This window comes from Saimiri boliviensis, chromosome 14, assembly GCF_048565385.1.
Source record: "Saimiri boliviensis isolate mSaiBol1 chromosome 14, mSaiBol1.pri, whole genome shotgun sequence".
Classification (NCBI taxonomy): domain Eukaryota; kingdom Metazoa; phylum Chordata; class Mammalia; order Primates; family Cebidae; genus Saimiri; species Saimiri boliviensis.
This window is the reverse complement of record NC_133462.1, coordinates 28,717,494-28,738,733: the sequence shown is the minus strand read 5'-3', so window position 1 is coordinate 28,738,733 and position 21,240 is coordinate 28,717,494. Positions and strand designations below refer to the sequence as shown.

General features: G+C 57.7%; 1 protein-coding gene across 2 annotated transcripts; it reads right to left on the bottom strand.

Moving 5' to 3' along the window:
• Positions 1-2,080: 2,080 nt before the first annotated feature.
• COPE (COPI coat complex subunit epsilon) lies at positions 2,081-21,166 on the bottom strand. Of its 2 annotated transcripts, XM_003942298.4 has the most exons (10): positions 20,988-21,165; positions 15,031-15,093; positions 13,731-13,831; positions 8,948-9,100; positions 7,686-7,739; positions 6,908-6,989; positions 5,499-5,654; positions 2,851-2,919; positions 2,440-2,514; positions 2,081-2,286 (listed from the first exon to the last, which is right to left on the bottom strand). In XM_003942298.4, the coding sequence occupies exons 1-10, from the start codon at positions 21,111-21,113 to the stop codon at positions 2,239-2,241; spliced, it is 927 nt and encodes a 308-aa protein (XP_003942347.1). In that variant the 5' UTR covers positions 21,114-21,165; the 3' UTR covers positions 2,081-2,238. The 2 variants fall into 2 exon arrangements, with proteins under 2 accessions (XP_003942347.1, XP_074240466.1); XM_074384365.1 differs by lacking the exon at positions 2,440-2,514 and having other exon boundaries at positions 20,988-21,166.
• Positions 21,167-21,240: the final 74 nt, after the last annotated feature.

Below are 21,240 nucleotides of genomic sequence, written 5' to 3'. Positions count from 1 at the left end.
TCACTTGTCACCAGATGCCCGGAATACATACAGCTCCTCCTTATTCTTTTTTTTTTGAGTTTCACTCTTGTTGCCCAGGCTGGAGTGCAATGGTATGACTTCAGCTCACTGAAACCTCTGCCTCCCGGGTTCAAGCGACTCTCCTGACTCAGCCTCCCAAGTAGCTGGGATTATAGGCGCCAGCCACCAATCCTGGCTAATTTTTATATTTTTAGTAGAGAAGGGGTTTCACCATGTTGGCCAGCCTGGTATCAAACTCCTGACCTCAAGTGATCTGCCCACCTTGGCCTCCCAAAGTGCTGGAATTACAGGCAAGAGCCACTGTACCTGGTCCCACTCCTTATTCTTGACTGTGGACTCCACGTGGCTAGGAGTCTATCCCTGAGTCAGGGAGGGATGTGACAGGCCCAGTGTGTGGGTGACATGAGGCCTGGCCTGGCCAGTTATTTCAGGGCCAGCTGGAGGCCAGAGATGCCACAATCTGCTGGGCAGGCAGAGGGAGGCGACGGGGATGCAGGGCTCGGCTGGACATACTCTTTTTTTTTTTTTTTTTTTTTTTTTTTTGAGACGGAGTTTCGCTCTTGTTACCCAGGCTGGAGTGCAATGGCGCGATCTCGGCTCACCGCAACCTCCGCCTCCTGGGCTCAGGCAATTCTCCTGCCTCAGCCTCCTGAGTAGCTGGGATTACAGGCACGCACCACCACGCCCAGCTAGTTTTTTGTATTTTTTAGTAGAGACGGGGTTTCACCATGTTGACCAGGATGGTCTTGATCTCTCAACCTCGTGATCCACCCACCTCGGCCTCCCAAAGTGCTGGGATTACAGGCTTGAGCCACCGCGCCCGGCCTGGACATACTCTTATAAGTCTGACCAGGCCTGTGGGGTAGCCCTGGATGGGACCAGCCACCTCCCCCACCCTCCCGGCCAGCACTATCTGGTCACCATGGCGCCCATCGGTCCTGGGAGAGGCGCTACCCGCCCACCCACTGGCCCCAGCTCAGCCTCAAATTTCTTTTTGGCGGGTCTAGCTGGGAGGCTGCCAATGGGTGGGGTGCAGGGCAGGAATGGAAGGTGACTCTGCTGGCAGCTGGGGACACCCGAGACCAGGCAGGGGTCAGTCTTGAGGCCAGTGCACACCCCCCCCCCCCACCAAGGTCTCCTCCCTCCAGGAAGCTTGGCCTGGACCCCTCCTGATTTCTTTGCCCAGAAGTCCTCTCTTGTCACTTCCCTCCCTGACCAGGCAGGGAGGAGCTGGGGGCAGGGGTCGCTTGCTGTCCTGCCCTGGCAACCAGACAGGGTCCGGTTTCAAATGAATAGGTCTGGGTGGGGCTCGGGGAAACCCAGCCTCTTATCTTTTCTCTGGGAGATAAGCCTAGGCCAGGCTCAGAGGTCAAAGGGTATGCAGCCCTGTCCAGCCCCCTTCGATCTTACTGCCCTGAGCCACCGAGGGACCTTTGCACCAGCCGGGACACTGCCGGGGTGCCTGTCCTCCCAGAACCTAGCCTGACAGCTCCTCCTTGATCGGGTGGACAGTTCAATGGTGACCTCATCTGGGAGGCTGTGGCCAGGCCCGCTGCCGCCCACCCGCTTCCCTATTGTGTGGCCGCCTCTCATCGTGGCTGGGTGCTTGGCCCCAGGGCCCCGCCACAGCAGGGCTCTGACTTGGTGGAGGGTTTGCAGGGCGGCAGGAGGAGCGTGGGGTTAATGCTGACCCTTTGGGGCCCCTCCGGCTTTGCTGAGCTGAAGGCTGAGCCCCCACTACCTCCACACCACTCAGGAATTCTTGTTTTGAATCTCAGTGCCCCTCACAATAACTGCATGACCTCTCTGTGCCTCAGTTTCCCGATGCCAACCAGGGTTGCTCAGTGTCCTCTCGGGGCCAGGGTGAGGTGTGGACAGGGCTGTGCTGCCTCTGGCTTGGCAGGAGCAGCTGTGGCTGTGTGAGGGTGGGGTAGAGGTCTGCACAGCTGGGGCTCACCAGAAATGCTGGTCTCCCGAAACAGCCCTGGGTGCCAGTGCCCCAGGACTCTCCCTGAGCATCACCTCCCACACCCCCCAGCAAAGCGGCCAGAGCACATCATCAGGTGGGAACACTCTGGAGACATTTATTGACAGATGCAGGTGCTGGGGCCGGGCTCCTGCCCCCAGAGAGGACGCAGGGTAGGTGCCGGGTGGGGAGGGCTGCAGGACTCCTGGCCTCTGTCGTGGCTTCAAGGTCCTGACAGCTCTGGGCCGGCCTCAGGCGCTGGGAGCATACTGTAGTACCAGCCTGTCAAAGTCGTTCTCCTTCAGCGAGAAGCAGGCGACACAGGGTGGGGGCGGGGTGTGGGGAGACAGGTGGGGGAGAAAAGGGAGGGAGAGAGGCTGCATGTGAGTCTAGGCTGAGTTCCAGGTGCCCCCTGGCCTGGTTCTTGGGGACAGGCCACCCCCGCCATTCACCTTGGCCTGGTATTCCTTGATGAAGGGATGGGACCTGTGGGCATCCTTCAGCTGGGACAGGTATCGGTTTGTCACCTGCAGGGGAGGCAGGGAGGCGGGTGAGCCGAACATGGGGACCCCACAGCAGCTCTGACCTGCAGGACGGGGGTGGATGGGGGCAGGAGCCAGGGCCGACCCCTGGAGCAGTGTTGGCTTCTGCACGTAGTGGCAGATGCGCCGTGGAGTTCAGGGGAGCCGGCTGGACAGGACCCCAGGTGAAGATGGGTTGGGGGTGCAGGGTTTGTGAGGGAGGTGGGCTTTGATGGACACACTGTGTGCAGAGCCTTCCCAGGGATCTAGGGATTAGGACCCCAGGCTGGGGTCCCAGGGTCTGGTCATTAGGGTTGGCCTGGAGCCCTGGGGGCCGCTTACCTCGGGGGGCTTGCCCAGGTGCTGCGAGAGGACGATGAGGTTGACCAGCGTCTCTGGGTAGCCGCTGTCCTAGAGACCCAGGCAGACGCGACAGGCAGGGTCAGCCACTCGAGCCCCCAGGCCTGCCCATCACCCCCACCTTGGCCAGGACCACAAAAGGTCACCTCCTCAGAGGTGGACTGGGACCGACACTGCCAGAGTCCCCCTGCCCACCCCTCTGCAAGGTGGAGACCTCAGGCGATACGGTGCCAAGGGGCCACCTGCTCGCTGAGCCTCAGTTTCCCCATCTGTGGTCCAGTCTGGGGCACGACCCCTCGTTTGTGGAGACTTGGGAAGGATGTATTTGTCCCACACATCTCAAAGCCGAGATGGCCTGCACTCCTGTGGCACAATGAACCCCGAGAAACCTCGGCAGGTGACCTTGCCTGACCCACTTACTCTAAGCTCCCAGGCACACAGGACCCTGGGAATCACCTACGCCAGAGCCCTGGTGTCCGCTTGGGGCACAGAGGCACCAGCTGGGACACACCAGGAGCCCAGCCTGCCCACAGCGGGGCACCTTTTTGGAGACTGGACTTTCCTGAGTCTCAGTCTCCACCATTAAGGGGGCACCAGCTTGCACTCACAGGAGCAGCCATGAGGTGGCTCCAAAGAGAAGTGGGGGGACCTGAGTGCCTCCTGGAAGCCCGGCAAGAATGCAGGGTGACCACAGCCATGCGGAGGCCCCCAGGGCCATGGGGCACAGCCAGCCGGCCCCGGGTGGTGTTTCAGGAGACAGGACAGAAGGGAGTTGTCTAACGGGTGAGTCACGGAGTGTGTCACCTGAGAGGGGTAACAAAAGCCCCATGAGGAGGCGGCCATGAACACAGAACACACATCCATCCAGGTGTTCTCAGGTAGCAGGGAGGGGCAGGGTGATGGAGGAGGGCGCCAGTCTCAGCCCCTGGGGCAGTGAGGGACACACAGCCTGTCTGAGATGCCGCATCATGCTGTGAGCTCCTGACCAGCCCTAACTGCTCAGAGCTAAAGACGAACCCCACCCAGGAGGAGCAGCCTCCAGCCTGTGATGGAGCCAGCCTGACACCCCCTGGCCTGCCCCGCTCTGCAAACAACTTTCTGATGATAACTCAGGCCCGGGAACGTGAGGCAGGGAGGAGAGCTGAAGCGGTGTTTGTCAGTGGATTAACACTCGATGTCGGCTGGGTGCAGTGGCACAGGCCTGTCGTCCCAGCACTTCAGAAGGCCAAGGAGGGTGAGAACTGCTTGAGCCCAGGAGTTCAAGACTAACCTGGACCACACAGTGAGAAACCATCTCTAACAAAAAATACAAAAATTAGCCAGGTGTGGTGGCACATCCTGTCTCAAAGCACAGAAAAAAAACAAAAAAACAAACCCAAAAAACCTGTTTCTCCAAAATGGAAAAAGCTTTGATGTCCTTTCTGATTATAAAAACAATAGGCCAGGCACGGCAGCTCATCCATGTAATCCCAGCACTTTGGGAGGCCAAGGTGGGCGGATCACGAGGTCAAGAGGTTAAGACCAGCCTGGCCAACATGGAGAAACTGGGTCTCTACAAAAAATACAAAAATTAGCTGGGCATGGGGGCATGCACCTGTAGTCCCAGCTACTTGGGAGGCTGAGGCAGGAGAATCGCTTGAACTGGGCAGGCAGAGGTTGAAATGAGCTGAAATCACACCACTGCACTCTAGCCTGGGCAACAAGAGCGAAACCCCATCTTAAAAATAAATAAATAAGTAATAATAATCATCCACTGAGCACGGTGGCTCACACCTATAACCCTAGTGCTTTGGGAGGCTGAGGTGGGAGGATCACTTGAGGCCAGGAGTTTGAGACCAACCTGGGCAATACAGCAAGAACAACCCCATCTCTACAAAATATTAATGTATTTTAAATTTACAATAACAAACTCTTCAGAAAGACAGCAGATGGCCAGGTGTGGTGGCTCATACCTATAATCCCAGCACTTTGGGAGGCCGAGGCGGGCAGATCAGCTGAGGTCAGCAGTTTGAGACCAGCCTGGCCAAGACGGTGAAACCCTGTCTTTACTAAAAATGCAAAAATTAGCCAGGCATGGCGGCATGCGCCTGTAATCCCAGCTACTCGATAGGCTGAGGCAGAATCGCTTGAACCCAGGAGGCAGAGGTTGCAGTGAGCTGAGATCACGCCACTGCACTCCAGCCGGGGTGACAAGAGTGAAACTCCATCTCAAAAAAATTTATAAAAAAAAGACAGGACTGCAGACGTGAGGCAGGAGACAGCTGCATCCACCCCGGGCAGGCGGCGCTCTCTCCGCGAAGGGGACACCGCCTGTCCACAGCACGCTCTCCTCCAGATGAGGACTGGGAGCCTCCCTCAAGTACTGAATACGTACTCAGGGGAGAGGTCCCATGTGCAGGCCCTGGGGTGACAGCAAGGACAGCTCAGGTCACTGAGGCCCAGGCTGCCCGGATGCCCCGTTTCTGCGAGGTCGGAATCCGGACCGATTTGCAGGTACGATCTCTGCTTTGTAGGCCTCACTGCTGACTGGGCACACCCAGGGGGGTCTCTGCTACACTTGTTTCTGTCCTCCCTGCCCTCCGGCCACCTGGCTTCCCGCCGGCCCCACTGCGGGACGGGCCTGTGCCTACCTTATCCAGTGCCTCTTGCAGCAGGCCCTCGGCAGCCTCCCAGCGGCCCTGGGCCATGTGGCAGGCCGCCTGTCCGTTGAGCAGCAGCAGGGTGGGTGAGCACTTGTCAGCCAGCTCCTGGAAGACGTAGTAGGCATCCTGCAGCTTCTCGCCGCCCTGTGGGGAGGGTCCGGTTTTATCGCCTGTGCTCCTGCTGCCGGCCCCCTCCCCCAGTGGGGCAACTCCAGCACTTTGCGGAGGCGAATCTGGTGTGCCAGGTTCACAGCACGGCCACTCATCACCATGGGGACCGCTGGTAGTTGGTACTCTGCTGACGAGGCCTCCTGCCCTACCTCCCACCCGGCTCCCGGAGCACTGGGTACACAGAGGTGGAACCTGGGGCTTCCAGGGGTGCAGTGCACGGGTGGCTGGGCCAGGGTCTGAGTGGGGACTGCTGGGTCACCGGACCGGTCGGAGGAGTCAGCTCTGTGACCAGCAGCCCTGAGCCGTCCACTTGTTCGGGACAGCGAGCCACTTGCAGGGGGAGCCTGAGGCCAAGACAGGCTGTGAAAACAGCTCAAACTACCCAAGAGGGCTGCCAGGGCCCGTCCCACCACACTGGACGGACACTGCAAGTCCATCTGGGTGAGGCTGCACCCTCCTGGGGAGCAGGGACAGGGAGCACACTGTTTTCTTTTTTTTTGAGATGGAGCCTTGTTCTGTCACCCAACCTCTGCCTCTTGGGCTCAAGAGATTCTCCTGCCTCAGCCTCCCGAGTAGCTGGGCTTACAGCTGTGCATCACCCAGCTGATTTCTGTATTTTTAGTAGAGATGGGTTTTCAACATGTTGGCCAGGCTGGTCTCAAACTCCTGACCTCATGATCCACCCACCTTGGCGTCCAGAAGTGCTGGGATTACAGGCGTGAGCCACTCCGCCCGGCCCAGGGAGTGCATTTTAACAGGCCTGCACAAAAGAGTGGCTCAGAAGGGGGCCAAGTCCCAGAAACCAGGAGGGGGCTGTTGCCAGTGGGGATGCCCAGGCCTGGGAGCTGAGGACATCTCCAGCGCTGCTATGGCTGGGGACCAGGACCCTGGAGAGCAAAGCTGAGCCGAAGGAAACCCCAGGAAGCCCTGCGGGGAGGAGGGGCTGCTGGGGTGGCTGGGCCGCTAGTCGTGGCGGAGGCCTGCACCTCTGGCTCAGGAACGCCCGTCCCCGCCCCCACCATCTCTTGGCTCTGGCCGAGTTGCTTGGCTGTGAGAAGCCGGAATGGAGTCAAGGCTGAGAGCTGTGCCAGGCTGGCAGGGGCCATGGCCTGATCCTGGAGTCCCACTGGAATGGCCGGCAAGCCTGGGCATAGGTGCAGGGTGCCCACAGACCCCGCTCAGCCAGGTGCCTGCAATGCCCGCCTGCTCTGTGGCCTGGGACTCACCGTGGCCAGGCTGACCCAGGCGGTGGCAAGCTGGGTGAGGGTGGCATCCTCGTCCAGGTCCTGCATTCTCTTCAGCTCCTTCCTGGGGCGGGGATGGAGGAAGGAGGGGCTGAGTGGCCGAGGACCCGGCCTGGTCATCCCTGCCTTATTCCCACTTGGGGCCCACTGGAGCTCAGGGACGGCCCCTCCCACGTGCTCCCCTGCACACACATCTCCCTCGACTGAGTTCCTAAGCTGCCTTGCCTGTTCGGCCACATGCAGGCCCTGGAAGGCTGGACTGGCACCAGCTACGGACCCCCAGGGTGGCCCGCACGAGGTAGGGCTCGGGAGACACTCACTCCACAGAGAATGTAATGCAGGGAAGGGCCACGGAGCCACAGCGTGAACAACTCTGAGGCAAGGGCTTTGGAAATGGCAGCAGAGGAGTGCCAGACCCCAGCCACAGCCTCCGACCGGCGGATGCCACGTGCAGGCCCTGCCAGCCCCATGGCACAGTCACAAGCCGGCCAAGTGACATGTTCCTCCGGGCACAGCCTCCACTCCCTCCACAAAGCTCACCCTCACCCTGTGGGACAGGCCTGCCACCCACTGCATAGAGAGAAACGGAGGCACAGATAGCCGTGGCGCTCCTCCCTGGCAATACTGCAGAGAGGGGCTGAGTGATGGCCAGCCCCGTGGACATCAAGAGTAATGACGTAACCACAGACACTCTGGGCCATGGGGTCCCAATGTGGCCAGGCTGTGGCTCGTGTGGTAGAGAGGGGGCGGGAGGGCTCACCGGGCGAGGTCCAGGCGGTCCAGCTTCAGCAGGATCTGCACGGTCATGGCTGTGCTGCAGGGCAGGGTGGGTCGTGGTCAGCAGGTGGCCACACACACACACTGCACAGCCCCTCCACACCCAGGGTTCACTCTGTGTGTCTGGAATGTTCCTAAGCCGTCTGCTTAGGACACCAGCCCTGTCCAGCAGAGGGGGACACCCACACTCCCACATGTCACCACTCAGCTCGCTCAGGCCCAGGAGCTCTGGGGGGACAGGGGTCCCCAGGGCGGGGCTCTAGTCCTCGGCCCACTCATTGCCCACAGGAGAAGCAGCAGCCTCCACAGGCTGTGCCTGCAGACAGAGCACCCTGCCCGGACTCATCAACACCCCCGCGGCAGTGGGTGCTCAGGAACAAGGCCCCAGAGGAAGGGCAAGCACCTGCCCTGTTCCTGCACCAGCAGCGGGGCCCTGGGGCCAGCCACTCCCTGCAGGTCTCCTCATCCTTCTCGGCCCCAGGCGGCCGTGACCGCCAACAGGAGCCAGCGCCTGGTCCAGCACCGTGTCCACCGGCCCGCCGGCAGCATGACATCTCTATTGATTTTTTTTTTGTGAGACAGGGTCTGGCTGCCCAGGCTGGAGAGCAGTGGTGCCATCACAGCTCCACCTCCCGCTTCCGCCTCCTGAGCAGCTGGAATGGGTGCACGCCACCACGCCTGGCTGCCGCCCTCCATTCTCAGCCCTCTGTGCATGGAAGTGGGACAGGAGCCGATCCACAGCTCCCGTGTAATGCCCAGCTTGGGACTCATGGCAGAAGGCAGGCACTCCACGACAGCTCGCCGGGAAGAGCCGACACACTTTCTGTGACCAGTGCCCTGGACACGGCCCAGAGTCACATCGTGGGGTGGAGGAGGCACCGAACTCACTCTGCAGGGCTCCAGCACCCCAACCCCAGACGGCCCTGGGGAAGCACCAGTGTGGGGGGCCTGGGGAAGTGTGAGAGACTGGGCCCAGGGCCGAGGCACAGAAGGCTTTGTGGGGGGGTGGGGACACAGAAGCCAAGCAGAGACAAAGCTGCTTTCTGCTCTGCCCTTGGGAACAGAGGGTTTGCAGCCTGGGCACCGTGTCCTTGGAGCCTGGACAACAGGCCGGGGCCTCGTTTCAGTGCCACCTCATTCCCTGTTCCCATGACGACGGCCAGTCAGGCCATGTGTGCGCAGCCTGGAGATGTGGTGGGGGGCACCTGCCTCCCAGGCTGGCCCCAGAGCAGGGCGGCCACTCACCACTCCAGGCTGTCCCCCTGGTGCAGGGCACGCAGGGCGGCGTCCGGGTTCTGGTCGTGGAGATAGACGGAGGCGGCCATGAGCAGGAAGGTGGTGTTGGTCACATCCACGCTCCTGCTCATCTCTCGGTCCAGCTCGGCCACAATGCTGTCCCTGCAAGACACAGATGCTCAGGACCCACAGCGGGGGCGGCCCTGCGGGATCTCAGAGGCTCCCCTTCCTTGGGAGCAGACAGGCCCAGGGAGGGTGAGCCAGGCACTGGGGGTGCAGAGCAGCCCCGACATGCCCTCCCTCCCTCCCTATGAGGCACCTCTTATGCCGGTCCAGATAAGGATCCCAAGGCTGGGACATGTGGGATGGGGTGCCCAAGGGGACATGAGGAGGCACTGCCAGTCTGACACCAACCTCACCCACCTTCCCAAGGAGGCTGGTAGGCCCAGCTGGGACTCCTGACCATAACCAATCGGCCCTGTGGGCTTCAAGGCCAAATCTTCTAGCAGGAACTTGGCCAGGGTACCAAGGGGCCGTGCAGGAGGATGGGAGCCCTGGGGCACCCCCACTGCCAGGGTGGCTGCCCTCAGTCCCTGAAGAGTCCAGCATGCCAGCTGCACCCTGAAGATGACCAGCGTGCTGCAGGCCAGGGCCAAGCTTGAGCCCAGGTGAGGCTGAGGACTGGCTGGGCTCCCCCAAGGGCGCAGGTCACTCGTCTCTATGTCCCCAACTGGACCCAGACCCTCCATTCCCCATGGCTACTGAGCAGCTGACAAGAGAAGGCGGGCGAGGGAGATACCCTAGAGCAAAGCTGGTGTTCCCCTGGGTCCACACACAGCTCCGTGACCCCATAAGCATCCAAGCGGATCTGGGGGCTGTCTGCCCAGGGCCTGAGTCACCAAGAGCACAGCGTGTCTGTTGCCAACCAGGCTCCACTGAGGACGTGCCACGGTGCCAGGCCTGATAGACGAGTGACTTCAGGTCAGAGTCAGTTTCCCCGTGCTGAGGAACCATGTTACAGGGGTCACGTGGGATGCAGCACTCAAGGCCCCCTTACGAAGCTTCCTGAGGCCACGGTGCCAGGCCTGATAGACGAGTGACTTCAGGTCAGAGTCAGTTTCCCCGTGCTGAGGAACCATGTTACAGGGGTCACGTGGGATGCAGCACTCAAGGCCCCCTTACGAAGCTTCCTGAGGCTCCGGCACATGAAAGTGCGTAAACGCTGCCAGCTGTTGTAGTATTGGTACCGGAAGGTTGTCATCCTGAGGTGTTACAAACCAATGGGGCCGGGTGTCCCGGCGTGTCTGTAACCCCAGTGCTTTGGGAGGCCAAGGCAGGAGGATTGCTTAAGGTCAGGAGTTCAAGACCACCCTGGGCAACATAATAGGACCCTTTTTCTACAAAAAAAGTCAGCTGGGCCTGGTGGCACCTGTAGTCCCAACTACTTGGGAGGCTGAGGCAGGAGGATGGCTTCAGCCTGGGAGGTTGAAGATGCAGTGAGCTGTGGTTGCACCCGTGCACTCCAGCCTCGGTGGCAGAGCGAGACCATCTCAAAAACAAACAGCAACAAAAGCAATTACTGGGCGGATCACGAGCCCAGGAGTTTGAGACCAGCCTGGGCAACGTGGTGAAACCCCATCTCTACAAAAAACACAAAAATTAGCTGGGCATGGTGGTATGTCGTGCCTGTAGTCCCAGCTACTTGGGAGGCTGAGGTGGGAGGATCACTTGAGCCTGGGAGATCAAGGCAGCAGTGAGTCAAGATTATGCCACTGTATGCCAGGCTGAGTGACAAAGCAAGACCCTATCTCAAGAAAAACACAGCCTGGTGCCGTGGCTCACACCTGTAATCCCAGCACTTTGGGAGGCTGAGGTGGGTAGATCACAAGGTCAGGAGTTCAAGACCAGCCTAACCAACATGGTGAAATCCTGTTTCTACTTAAAAAAAAAAAAAAAAAAAAAAAAAGCTGGTCACGGTGGCATATGCCTGCAATTCTAGTTACTCAGGAGGCAGAGGCGGGAGAATTGCTTGAACCCGGGAGGCGGAGGTTGCGGTGAGCTGAGATCACATCATTGCACTCCAGCCTGGGCAACAGAGCAAAATACTTTGTCTCAAAAAAACAGAACAGAGAACTCAAAACCAAAACCAATTACTCATGGAGGCTCCTCCAGTCCCGGGGCGTCCTGCCAGTGAGGCAGCAGCGGCTGTGCGGCCGGACAGACGCAGCACAAACGCCTGGCTGGACCGCCTGCTCTCCCGGGCTGTTTGCTGTGATGCTCACGGCAGCCGCTGCTCCGGGGGGACCCAGGGTTCCCCGCCTTCACCCCAGCTGGTGAGGTGCAGGGTGGGAGAAACAGTGACCCTGGGAGGTCGCCCATCCGAATGTTCTGGAGTTGCTGTGGCAAAGCGCCACAACCTGGGCAATCCGAGGACACCAGGGCTTCGTTTCTCACAGCTCTGGAGGCGCGAGTCCACCGTCAAGGTGGCGGCAGGGCTGGCTCCATGTGGAGGCTGGAGGGCGAGGCCGTCCCACACCTCTCCCGCGGCTCTCGTGGCTGCCAGCCACTCCTGGCGCTCCTCAGCTGGCAGACATGTCACCCCGGTCTGTCTCTGTTGTCACGTGGGCTTAATGCTGTGGGCTGCGCCTGGCCCTTTTTTCTTTTTTGAGACAGAGTCTCACTCTGTCACCAGGCTGGAGTGCAGTGGTACCATCTCGGCTCACTGCAAACTCCGCCTCCTGGGTTCGAGTGATTCTCCTGCATCAGTCTCCGGAGTGGCTGGGACTACAGGTGCACCCCACTGTGCCCTGTTAATTTTTGTATTTTTAGTAGACATGGGGTTTCGCCATGTTGGCCAGGATGGCGTCAATCTCTTGACCTTGTGATCCACCCGCCTCAGCCTCCCAAAGTGCTGGGATTACGGGGTAAACCACTGTGCCTGCCCCCTCCCCAGTTTTCTGTTTTGGAGACGGTCCCCCTCTGTCGCCCAGGCTGGAGCGCACTGGCACGATCTTGGCTCACTGCAATCTCCGTTTCCCTGGTTCAAGCGATTCTCCTGCCCCAGCCCCCCAGCAGCTGGGATCACAGACATGTGCCGTCACGCCCTGTTAATTCTGTATTTTTAATAGAAACGGGGTTTCTCCATGTTGGCCAGTCTGGTCTCGAAAACTCCTGACCTCAGGTGATCTGCCAGCCTCAGCCTCCCAAAGTACTGGGATTACAAGCGTGAGCCACTGCACCCGGCCCTCATTTTCTTTTTTTCTTTTTCTTGCCTTTCCAGCTAAAACTGGCCCTTCTTTTATCTCTCTCTTTTTTTTTTTTTTTTTTTTTTTGAGATGGAGTTTCGCTCTTGTTACCCAGGCTGGAGTACAATGGCGCGATCTCGGCTCACCGCAACCTCCGCCTCCTGGGTTCAGGCAATTCTCCTGCCTCAGCCTCCCGAGTAGCTGGGATTACAGGCACGCGCCACCATGCCCAGCTAATTTTTTGCACCTTTAGTAGAGACGGGGTTTCACCATGTTGACCAGGATGGTCTCGATCTCTTGACCTCGTGATCCACCCGCCTCGGCCTCCCAAAGTGCTGGGATTACGGGCTTGAGCCACCGCGCCCGGCCCATCTCCTCATCTCTTAATTTGATTGGCAAAGTCGCTTTTTCTCCCATCCAAGTACTAACCGGGCCCGAAACTGCTTAGCTTCCGAGATCAGACAAAATCGGGAGTGTTGAAAGTGGTAGGGCCGTAGACCAGAGACACTGTTTTAAAATGGTATCACATTCACAAACACATTGGATGGGATACGGACATGCCTTTTGGCGGACCCCATTCACCCCACTATGCTGCCTCTGCACAGGAGTCAGCTCCCAGCAATCCCAGCATCTTTGGGTGAAGGGAGGCAGTAGTCGGAACACTGCCTCCATGGGCCAAGGAAGAACAGGATCACAGCGGTCTCCTCGTCCCAGACCCCCACTCCAACCCCACAGCGGGAGGGGGCAGGGTTCTTGGGTCCCCACAGCCCAGCCCCCTCTCCCTTTGGCTGCTGCCCATGGGCATTTGACCAATGCTGGCCTGTGGCTCAGGGGCAGGACTGGCATGGCCTCACCCGCCCTCCACCTGGGCTTGAAGGGGGGCACTGGCAGGACAGAGTCCCTGACTAGCTGGGACTAGAAAACTGATCGCATTTGGGAGGGTGAGATAGGCAGATCGCCTGAGCTCAGGAATTTGAAACCACCCTGGGCAACATGGTAAAACCCCGTCTCTGCTAAAATAAAAAAAAAACGAGCTGGGTGTGGTGGCACATGGCTGTGGTTCCAGTTACTAGGGAGGCTGAGACAGAAAAATCGTTTGAACCCAGGAGGTGGAGGTTGCAGTGAGCTGAGAACGCACCATTACATTCCAGCCTGGGCAACAGAGGGAGACTCCAACTCAAAAAAGAAAAAAAGAAAAAGAAACTGATTGGAAGGCCCCACCCCGCTGAGCCCTGGGCTATCTTGGGGTCTCATTGACTGACATTCTCAATTCTAGGTCCAGAGAGTGCCCTGTGGGCCGTGAGGGCAGGTGCACACACGGCACTGTCTCTGGCTCTCCCCTTTGAAGCAGGGTCCAGGACCAGTCCTCACTGCTGTGCAGGTGAGGGAAACTGAACACACAAAGAAGCAGGGGGGCAGAGGGGAGAGGCGCCTCATCTGAAGGTGCTGTGTGCTGCACACCACGCGCACCGCCCCCCCAGGTTCATAACCAACAGGCCTCAGAGAAGGCCCCACGCCCCAGGCCAGTCTGCCCTCTGGGGCCTCACCTCCGGCTCTCGTGGGCGAGGTAGTCAGCGAACATGCGAACGGCCTGGAGCTCGGGGGCCGAGGAGGGTTTGATCTCATCCAGGACCACGCCAAACTTCCTCTGTAGTGGGGACAAGGCGTCAGCTTGGTCACCCACCCGCCCCAGAGGATATCCATGTCCTCACCTTGGCAGGGAGAGCCCCAGATGGGATGCCCCTGCCCTACCAGGGACCCCTCAACCCAGCAAGGGCCACCCCCACTGCAGTACATGGTGGAGGTGGGTGTGGCATGGCATCACCTGCCATGAGCAGCAGGTGTGTCTTCATCTGTGGGGCCACACTGCCCATGCTCTGAGCTGGGGACCCTGGCGGGTTACTGTCTGTCCCCCTGAGCTGTCCACCTCTGGTGTGAGGTGAAGGTGAGGATGGGCATGTCATCGGGGGCGGGGCAGCAGTAGCGACTGGGGGCTGTGGCATGTGATTCTACAAAGCAGGACATGCCCCCAGCCAGCCCTGCTCCACCCATCGGCCCTCCCAAAGAGGACCACAATGACACTACGGTCACATCTGCAGCCAGGGGCCCAGCCCTCACAGCCTCCCAAGTAGCTGGGACTCTAGGCACATGCCATCATGCCTGGCTTATTTTTAAAATTTTTTGTAGAGATGGACGTCTCAGTATGTTGCCCAGGCTGGTCTTGAACTCCTGGCTTCAAGTGATCCTCCCACCTCAGCCTCCCAAACTGCTGAGATTACAGGTGTGAGCCACCGTGCCTGGTTCCTACAAATTATTTAAAAAAAAAAAAAAAAAAAAAAATCACCTGGGCATGGTGGCTCATGTCTGTAATCCCAGCTCTTTGGGAGGCTGAGGCAGGTGGATCACCTGAGGTCAGGAGTTTGAGACCAGCCTGACCAACATGGAGAAACTCCATCTCTACTAAAAGTATAAAAATTAGCTGGGCATGGTGGTGGGTACCTATAATCCCAGCTACTCAGGAGGCTGAGGCAAGAGAATCACTTGAACCTGGGAGATGGAGGTTTTGGTGAGCCGAGATCACACCACTGCACTCCAACCTGGGCAACAGAGGGAGACTCTGTCTCTAAATAAATAAATAAATAAAAATCAAGAAGCTGTGACCCAGGCCCCCTGCTATGGTAGTCTCGGGCCTGTGTGACACAGCTGCCTTCACGTGCTGGCTGCACTGGCTGTTCACAGTCACTGGACGCACAGGCCTAGGTCCCTGCTTTGTTTGCTGTCCCTGCCCCCAGCCCCACCCTCTACTCTGTTCATCACTCTCACCCCCGGCCCCAGGCCCGCACTCACCTGCGCGACGTATGCTCTATACAGGAAGACGTCTCTTTCCACGTCTCTCTCTGGGTTTGACAGCTGTGGGAACCAACGTGGGTCATGATGCACAGGAGGCCCCGTGCAGCCACACAACACAGGGTGAGCATGGCAGACAGACAGGCCCCTGTATGCTGGGGACAGGTGACTTCTCCAGCGGGGTTGAAGGTCTGAGTCCTAGCTCTGATCCTCCACTGCCCGTGACCTTGGGGAGCCTGAGAGTGGCTTCTGCTGGGGGCACCCTACACGGGGGTACCTGATCTCATCCCACCCCGACACCACCCCAGGAAGAAGGCTTGCTCCCAAAGTCCAGTGCCTGCTCCAGCCACACTCGAGGAGCCAGGGTGGCGCCTGCACCTCTAACTGCTGGACTTGGGGCCACTGTGGCTTGATTCTGTTCTGTTTTTGTCTCAAGACATTTTGAGCTCAGTTGGGCTGTCCCAGTGTGGTAACATCTGTGCCCAGCCCTGGCCAGGGGAGAGCCTGGGGATGGCCCTGTACTTGGGCCACACCCCCCACGGCCCAGCCACTGCACAGAACTGAGGAGCAGGAGGGAGGTGACCTGTGGCAATACCCATTTCGGGATGATCAGGAAGCTGCCCCTGGGCCCAGGCCAGGCAGGAAGGCTGGGGCCCTCCTCTGGAGCACCGCTTCGCAGAGTACCCCCAGGGGCTGGCTGACTTCCCAGGATGCCCACGCAGGTGGACACAGTGCAGCTCAGCCTGTGGCCTGAGGGTGCTGGCACAGGCGCCTGGGGGCTTCAAGAGGAAAGTGCAATTCGGAAGGGGCCCAGCCACCTTGGCATCGTCACTCCAACCACCTCTAAATGGGAGGGATGGAGAGGGCTCTCAGCAAGAGGACCTGCCAGCGCCGTGGTACAGGGGCAAAGGATCCAGCGCCCAAACCGGGTGGGCGGGGCTGTGCTACCCTGTCCCCTGAGGCAGAGAACCACAGATTCCAAGACACATCTCTTCCTTCTCGCCTGCCTAAGGGGGGAGTGTGGGTGTCAAACGTGTCCTCATCCCTCATCTCCACCGAAGACCTGGCCCCAGCCTGACTCAGGCTGGTGGTGCCAAGAGGCCCCAGCAGCTTCTGTTCAGACTCTGGTAGCCAGACTAGGTATCTGGCTGGGTTTTGGAATGAGATGTTTTCTAAATAAATAACTCCGGCTGGGCGCAGTGGCTCATGCCTGTCATCCCAGCACTTTGGGAAGCTAAGGCAGGTGGATCACCTGAGGTCAGGAGTTCAAGACCAGCCTGACCAACATGGAGAAACCTCATCTCTACTAGAAATACAGAATTAGCCGAGCATGGTGGTACATGCCTGTAATCCCAGCTACTTGGGAGGCTGAGGCAGGAGAACTGCTTGAACCCGGGAGGTGGAGGATGCGGTGAGCCGTGATCGCGCCATTGCACTCCAGCCTGGGTGACAAGAGCAAAACGCTGTCTCAATAACTCACTCACTCCTAGAAGAATGTCAAAGGCATTTGGAGGATGGAGGCTGCAGAAATGGAGCCCCACCGGCAAGTGGGATGGAGAGGTGAGAGATATACTCAAGTATGCAAAGAAAAATATTACAGGCTGGGTGCAGTGGCTCACACCTGTAATCCCTGTACTTCATGAGGCCCAGGCGGGTGGATCACCTGAGGTCAGGAGTTCCAGACCAGCCGGGAAAACATGGTGAAACCCTGTCTCTACTAAAAATACAAAATCAGTTGGGAGCAGTGGCTTATGGCTATAGTCCCGGCTACTCTGGAGGCTGAGGCAGGAGAATTGCTTGAACCTGGAAGGTCGAGGCTGCAGTGAGCCAAGACTGCACCACTGCACTCCAGCCTGGGCAATGGAGAGAGACTGTCTCAAAACTAGTTCATAAATAACTCTCAAGCAACCTTCTGAGGTGGACATCAGAGAGGTGACAAGCCTGGGGCCCCATGCGACTCTCAGTTTAAAAACAGAGAGGCAGGCCGGGCGCGGTGGCTCAAGCCTGTAATCCCAGCACTTTGGGAGGTCGAGGCGGGTGGATCACCTGAGAGGTCGGGGGTTCAAGACCAGCGTGACCAACATGGAGAAACCCCGTCTCTACTAAGAATACAAGATTAGCTGGGCATGGTAGTGCGTGCCTGTAAGCCCAGCTACTTGAGGAGGCTGAGGCAGGAGAATCATTTGAACCCAGGAGGCGGAGTTTGCAATGAGCCAAGATTGAGCCATTGCACTGCAGCCTGAGCAACAGGAGTGAGAGACTGTCTCACACACAAAAAAGGTAAAAAGAGAGGCTAGGTATGGGAGCTGATACCTGTAATCCCAGTGCTTTGGGAAGCCAAAGCAGGATGAATGCTTAAGTCCAGGGGTTTGAGACCAGCGTAGGCAACATAGCAAGACCGTGTGTGTGTGTGTGTGTGTGTGTGTGTGTGTTTGAGACGGTGTTACACTCGGTCGCCCAGGCTGGAATGTAGGGGCATGATGGCCTCAGCTCCCTGCAACCTCTGCCTCCAGGGTTCAAGCAATTCTGCTGCCTCAGCCTCCTGATTATCTGAGACTACAGGCACCCACCACCACGCCCGGCTAATTTTTGTATTTTTAGTAGAGCCTGGGTTTTGCCACCTTGGCCAGGACGGTCTTGATCTCCTGACCTCATGATCCACCTGCCTTGGCCTCCCAAAGTGCTGGGATTACAGGCGTGAGCCACCACGCCCAGTCTGAGACACTGTGTTTATAAAAAATTTTAAAAATTGGCTGGGTGTCGTGACGTGCACCTCTAGTCCCAGCAACTCGGGAGGCTGATGGAGGATTGCTGGAGCCTGGGAGGTCAAGGCTAGAGGAGACTATGATCATGCCACTGCACTGCATTCCGGCCTGGGTGACAGTGAGACCCTGTCTACCTTTAGGGGACCAAAAAAAGAGACAAAAGCTGGCTGTTGGGGCTTTCAAAGCAAGGGCACAGTGGGGTGCCATGGCAGGCACCGGGGTGGCCTCGGCCGCCCATGTGAAATGCAGGTGCCCAGGAGACTGTGTGTACATTAGTGTTCAGAGGCTGCGGGGCGCACTGGAGAGAGAAGAGCGCCAGGAAGGTAACAACATCAAATGTGGAGACCGTGACCCTGATGTGAGGCTCTGGAACCTTTGTGGTTTTCTTTGATTCCCAAGGACGATCCCACCATCAGGACGCATGTGTGACCCCGGGGAGGGAGAGCATTGCTCTCCCAATGGCTCACTAGGATCACTGGGGAACCCAGAAACCAGCAAAGCCAGGAGGCCACGTCCACCAAGGTCACCTGGCCCTAGGGTGGCCCCAGCACTAGCCCCAGGTGGCTTAAGCTGTGGCAGGTGACAGGATGGGGGCCCTGTAGCCGGAAACCTGGAGGTAGTGACTCCTCCCCTTTGTCCCTGTAGCCAGTGACCAGACTGCACTGTGCCGTCAACAACTCAAGGCCTGTGAGCTGCTTCAACCCCAGCAGCTGGGCGGTGCCTGCCACCTTGTGGGCAACTGACAAATGTCTGAGAAACCCAGAAATGTCACGATGGTAGCTTAGTGCTAGGACAAAGGGTACAGACATGTCAGGTGCTCTCCCTGGGGTCACCTCAGGTGGGACTATCTTAGGCTACTCAGGCCACTGTCACGAACCACCACAGACCAAAAGGCTGAAAAAATGTATTCCTCAAAAATCAGCCAGGTGTGCTGGCGCACGCCTGTAATCCCACCTACTCGGGAGGCTGAGGCAGGAGAATGGCTTGAACCTGGGAGGTGGAGGTTGCTGTGAGCTGAGATCGCACCACGGCACCTCCAGCCTGGGCGAAAGAGTGAAACTCCGTCAAAAAAAAAAAAAAAAAAAAAAAAAAAAATTCCCCTCACACTCACAGTCCTGGAGGCCATTAGTACCAAGTCAAGGTGCCAGCAGAGCCACACTCCCTACAAAACCTCTAGGGTAGGATGCTTCCCTGCCTTTCCCAGCTTCTGGTGACTGTGACATTCCTCAGCTTCTGGCCGCATCACTCCCATCTCTGCCTCCTCTCTGTGTTTCAAATCTCCCTCTGCATTTTTTTTTTTTTTTCCTTCCAGCTGGGGGTTCTGGTGAAGGTCAGAAAACCTGCTAGAAAAATTCTTTTTTTTTTTTTGGTTCAGTGCGATGGCTCACGTCTGTAATCCCAGGGCTTTGGGAGGCCGAGGCGGGCAGATTTTTTTTGAGACAACGTCTCACTTTTGACAGAGCAGGAGTACCCTCATCTTGGACAAACACTGCCACTTTAAGTTCCAGCTCTCTCTCTAGCCTCATGCATTTCAAGGAAATCACTTCTCTTCTTTTTTTTTTTTTTTTTTTTGAGACGGAGTTTCGCTCTTGTTACCCAGGCTGGAGTGCAATGGCGGGATCTTGGCTCACCGCAACCTCTGCCTCCTGGGTTCAGGCAATTCTCCTGCCTCAGCCTCCTGAGTAGCTGGGATTACAGGCACGCACCACCATGCCCAGCTCTTTTTTTGTATTTTCAGTAGAGACGGGGTTTCACCATGTTGACCAGGATGGTCTCGATCTCTTGACCTCATGATCCAGCCGCCTCAGCCTCCCAAAGTGCTGGGATTACAGGCGTGAGCCACTGCGCCCGGCTGAAATCACTTCTCCTCTAACAACAAGCAGCCAGAAAAAGCAGACGGGAAAACACAGATAAGACAGCTAGGGCACAGAGGGAGGTGGTGGAAAGTCTTTTGGGTAACTGCCAAAGTTCGCCCTCACACAATGGGCCCCGGTAAAACAGTGGGCCTTAATAAGCACATTCCTTTCCCTGCAGGTACGCTAAGACAGGGAAGTTAAAGCAGACTCGGGAGTATGCCTGCAGCTGTATAAAGACCTATGGGAACAGACACACAACTATCCTTCCCAGATAAGCACAACAAAGAGACAGAGAAGCAGCCCAAGCCTCTGATCAACTCTCCCACCCTGAATCCTTAGATCGTGTCATTGCACTCCAGCCTGGGTAACAAGAGCGAAACTCCGTCTCAAAAAAACAAAAAACAAAAAACCACACCTTTTAGACTGTAAAAGAGTGCCTCTGACCCAACTCGGCCAGAAGGTACCTCTCGAGTTTTCTCTAAAATAAACTTGTCTTGACTGGCAAGCCACCTTTCCTGTTTCTTTCCTCTGTCTTTAATTCTTAGAATTTTGTCACCCAGGCTGGAGTGCAGTGGTGATCTTGGCTCACTACAACCTCCGCCTCCCTCCCGTTCAAGCGATTCTTCTGTCTCAGCCTCCCGAGTAGCTAGGATTACAGGTGCCCGCCACCACGCCTGGCTAATTTTTGCATTTTTAGTAGAGACAGGGTTTCACCATGTTGCCCAGGCTGGTTTCCAACTCCTGAGCTCCTGCGATCCGCCTGCCTCGGCCTCTCAAAGTGCCGGAATTACAGGCGTGAGCCACTGCGCTGGGAAACTATCTGTAATCATTCAGAGTCCAGCGGAATACAGTGCCCGTTCCATAATAAAAGTGCTTAATGAAGAAATGAATGAATGAATGACTGAATGAATGGGTAAGCTCTGGGAGAAATAACCGGACTTGGTGGCCAGGGAAACGTCGGGGAAGCGGTTTCTCCCTCTGAACTTTGGTGTTCTAATCCATAAAATGAGGATAAACAACAATCCCCATCTCAAGGGAACTAAGGGTACGGCTAGACAAAAAACACTTATTGTCACTACAGCAGCATAAACACCTCCATTACTCAAACGCGTCCAAGGGCGCAGAGAGAGCGCTGCACCAGTGAGCAGTACCGTAAACTGTCACTGCTCTGGGTTCTGTCATGGGACAGTGATTACTCCTCACTGAACTGTGGACAGGGGCCCAAAAAACGCGAAGAGAAAAGAGAAAGTTTTTAGACGCAGAACGCGGCTCGCGGCCACCAGGAAGCGTCTTCCGCCTCCGCCCCCAGCGTCCCCGCGCCCCTGCGCGGCCGCACCTTCACCCGCTGCGCCTCGTTTATGCACTGCTGGTAGCTACCGATGTAGAAGGCGTTCTTCACGTCGAACAGCTCATCCACTTCCCCGGAGCCACCGGAGGCTGGGCCGGGGACCGGAGGCGCCATGTCACCCGCTCCTCTTCCTGAAAGACACGTCGGCCGGAAGCAAGACCCCGCCACGGGGCACACTGGGAAATGTAGTTTACTTCTTCCGAGTGGTGGCGAAGTAAGCCAATGGGAAGCTCTACAATGA

Bases quoted from the DNA above. Each gene is read 5' to 3' on its own strand.
- COPE (XM_003942298.4), bottom strand. From the start codon at position 21,113: ATGGCGCCTCCGGTCCCCGGCCCAGCCTCCGGTGGCTCCGGGGAAGTG. The intron at 7,740-8,947 runs GTGAGTGGCCGC...CCTGCCCTGCAG, and splicing joins CAGGGGGACAGCCTGGAGTG to CACAGCCATGACCGTGCAGA. The intron at 2,515-2,850 runs GTAAGCGGCCCC...CCTCCCCTGCAG, and splicing joins ACCTGGGCAAGCCCCCCGAG to GTGACAAACCGATACCTGTC.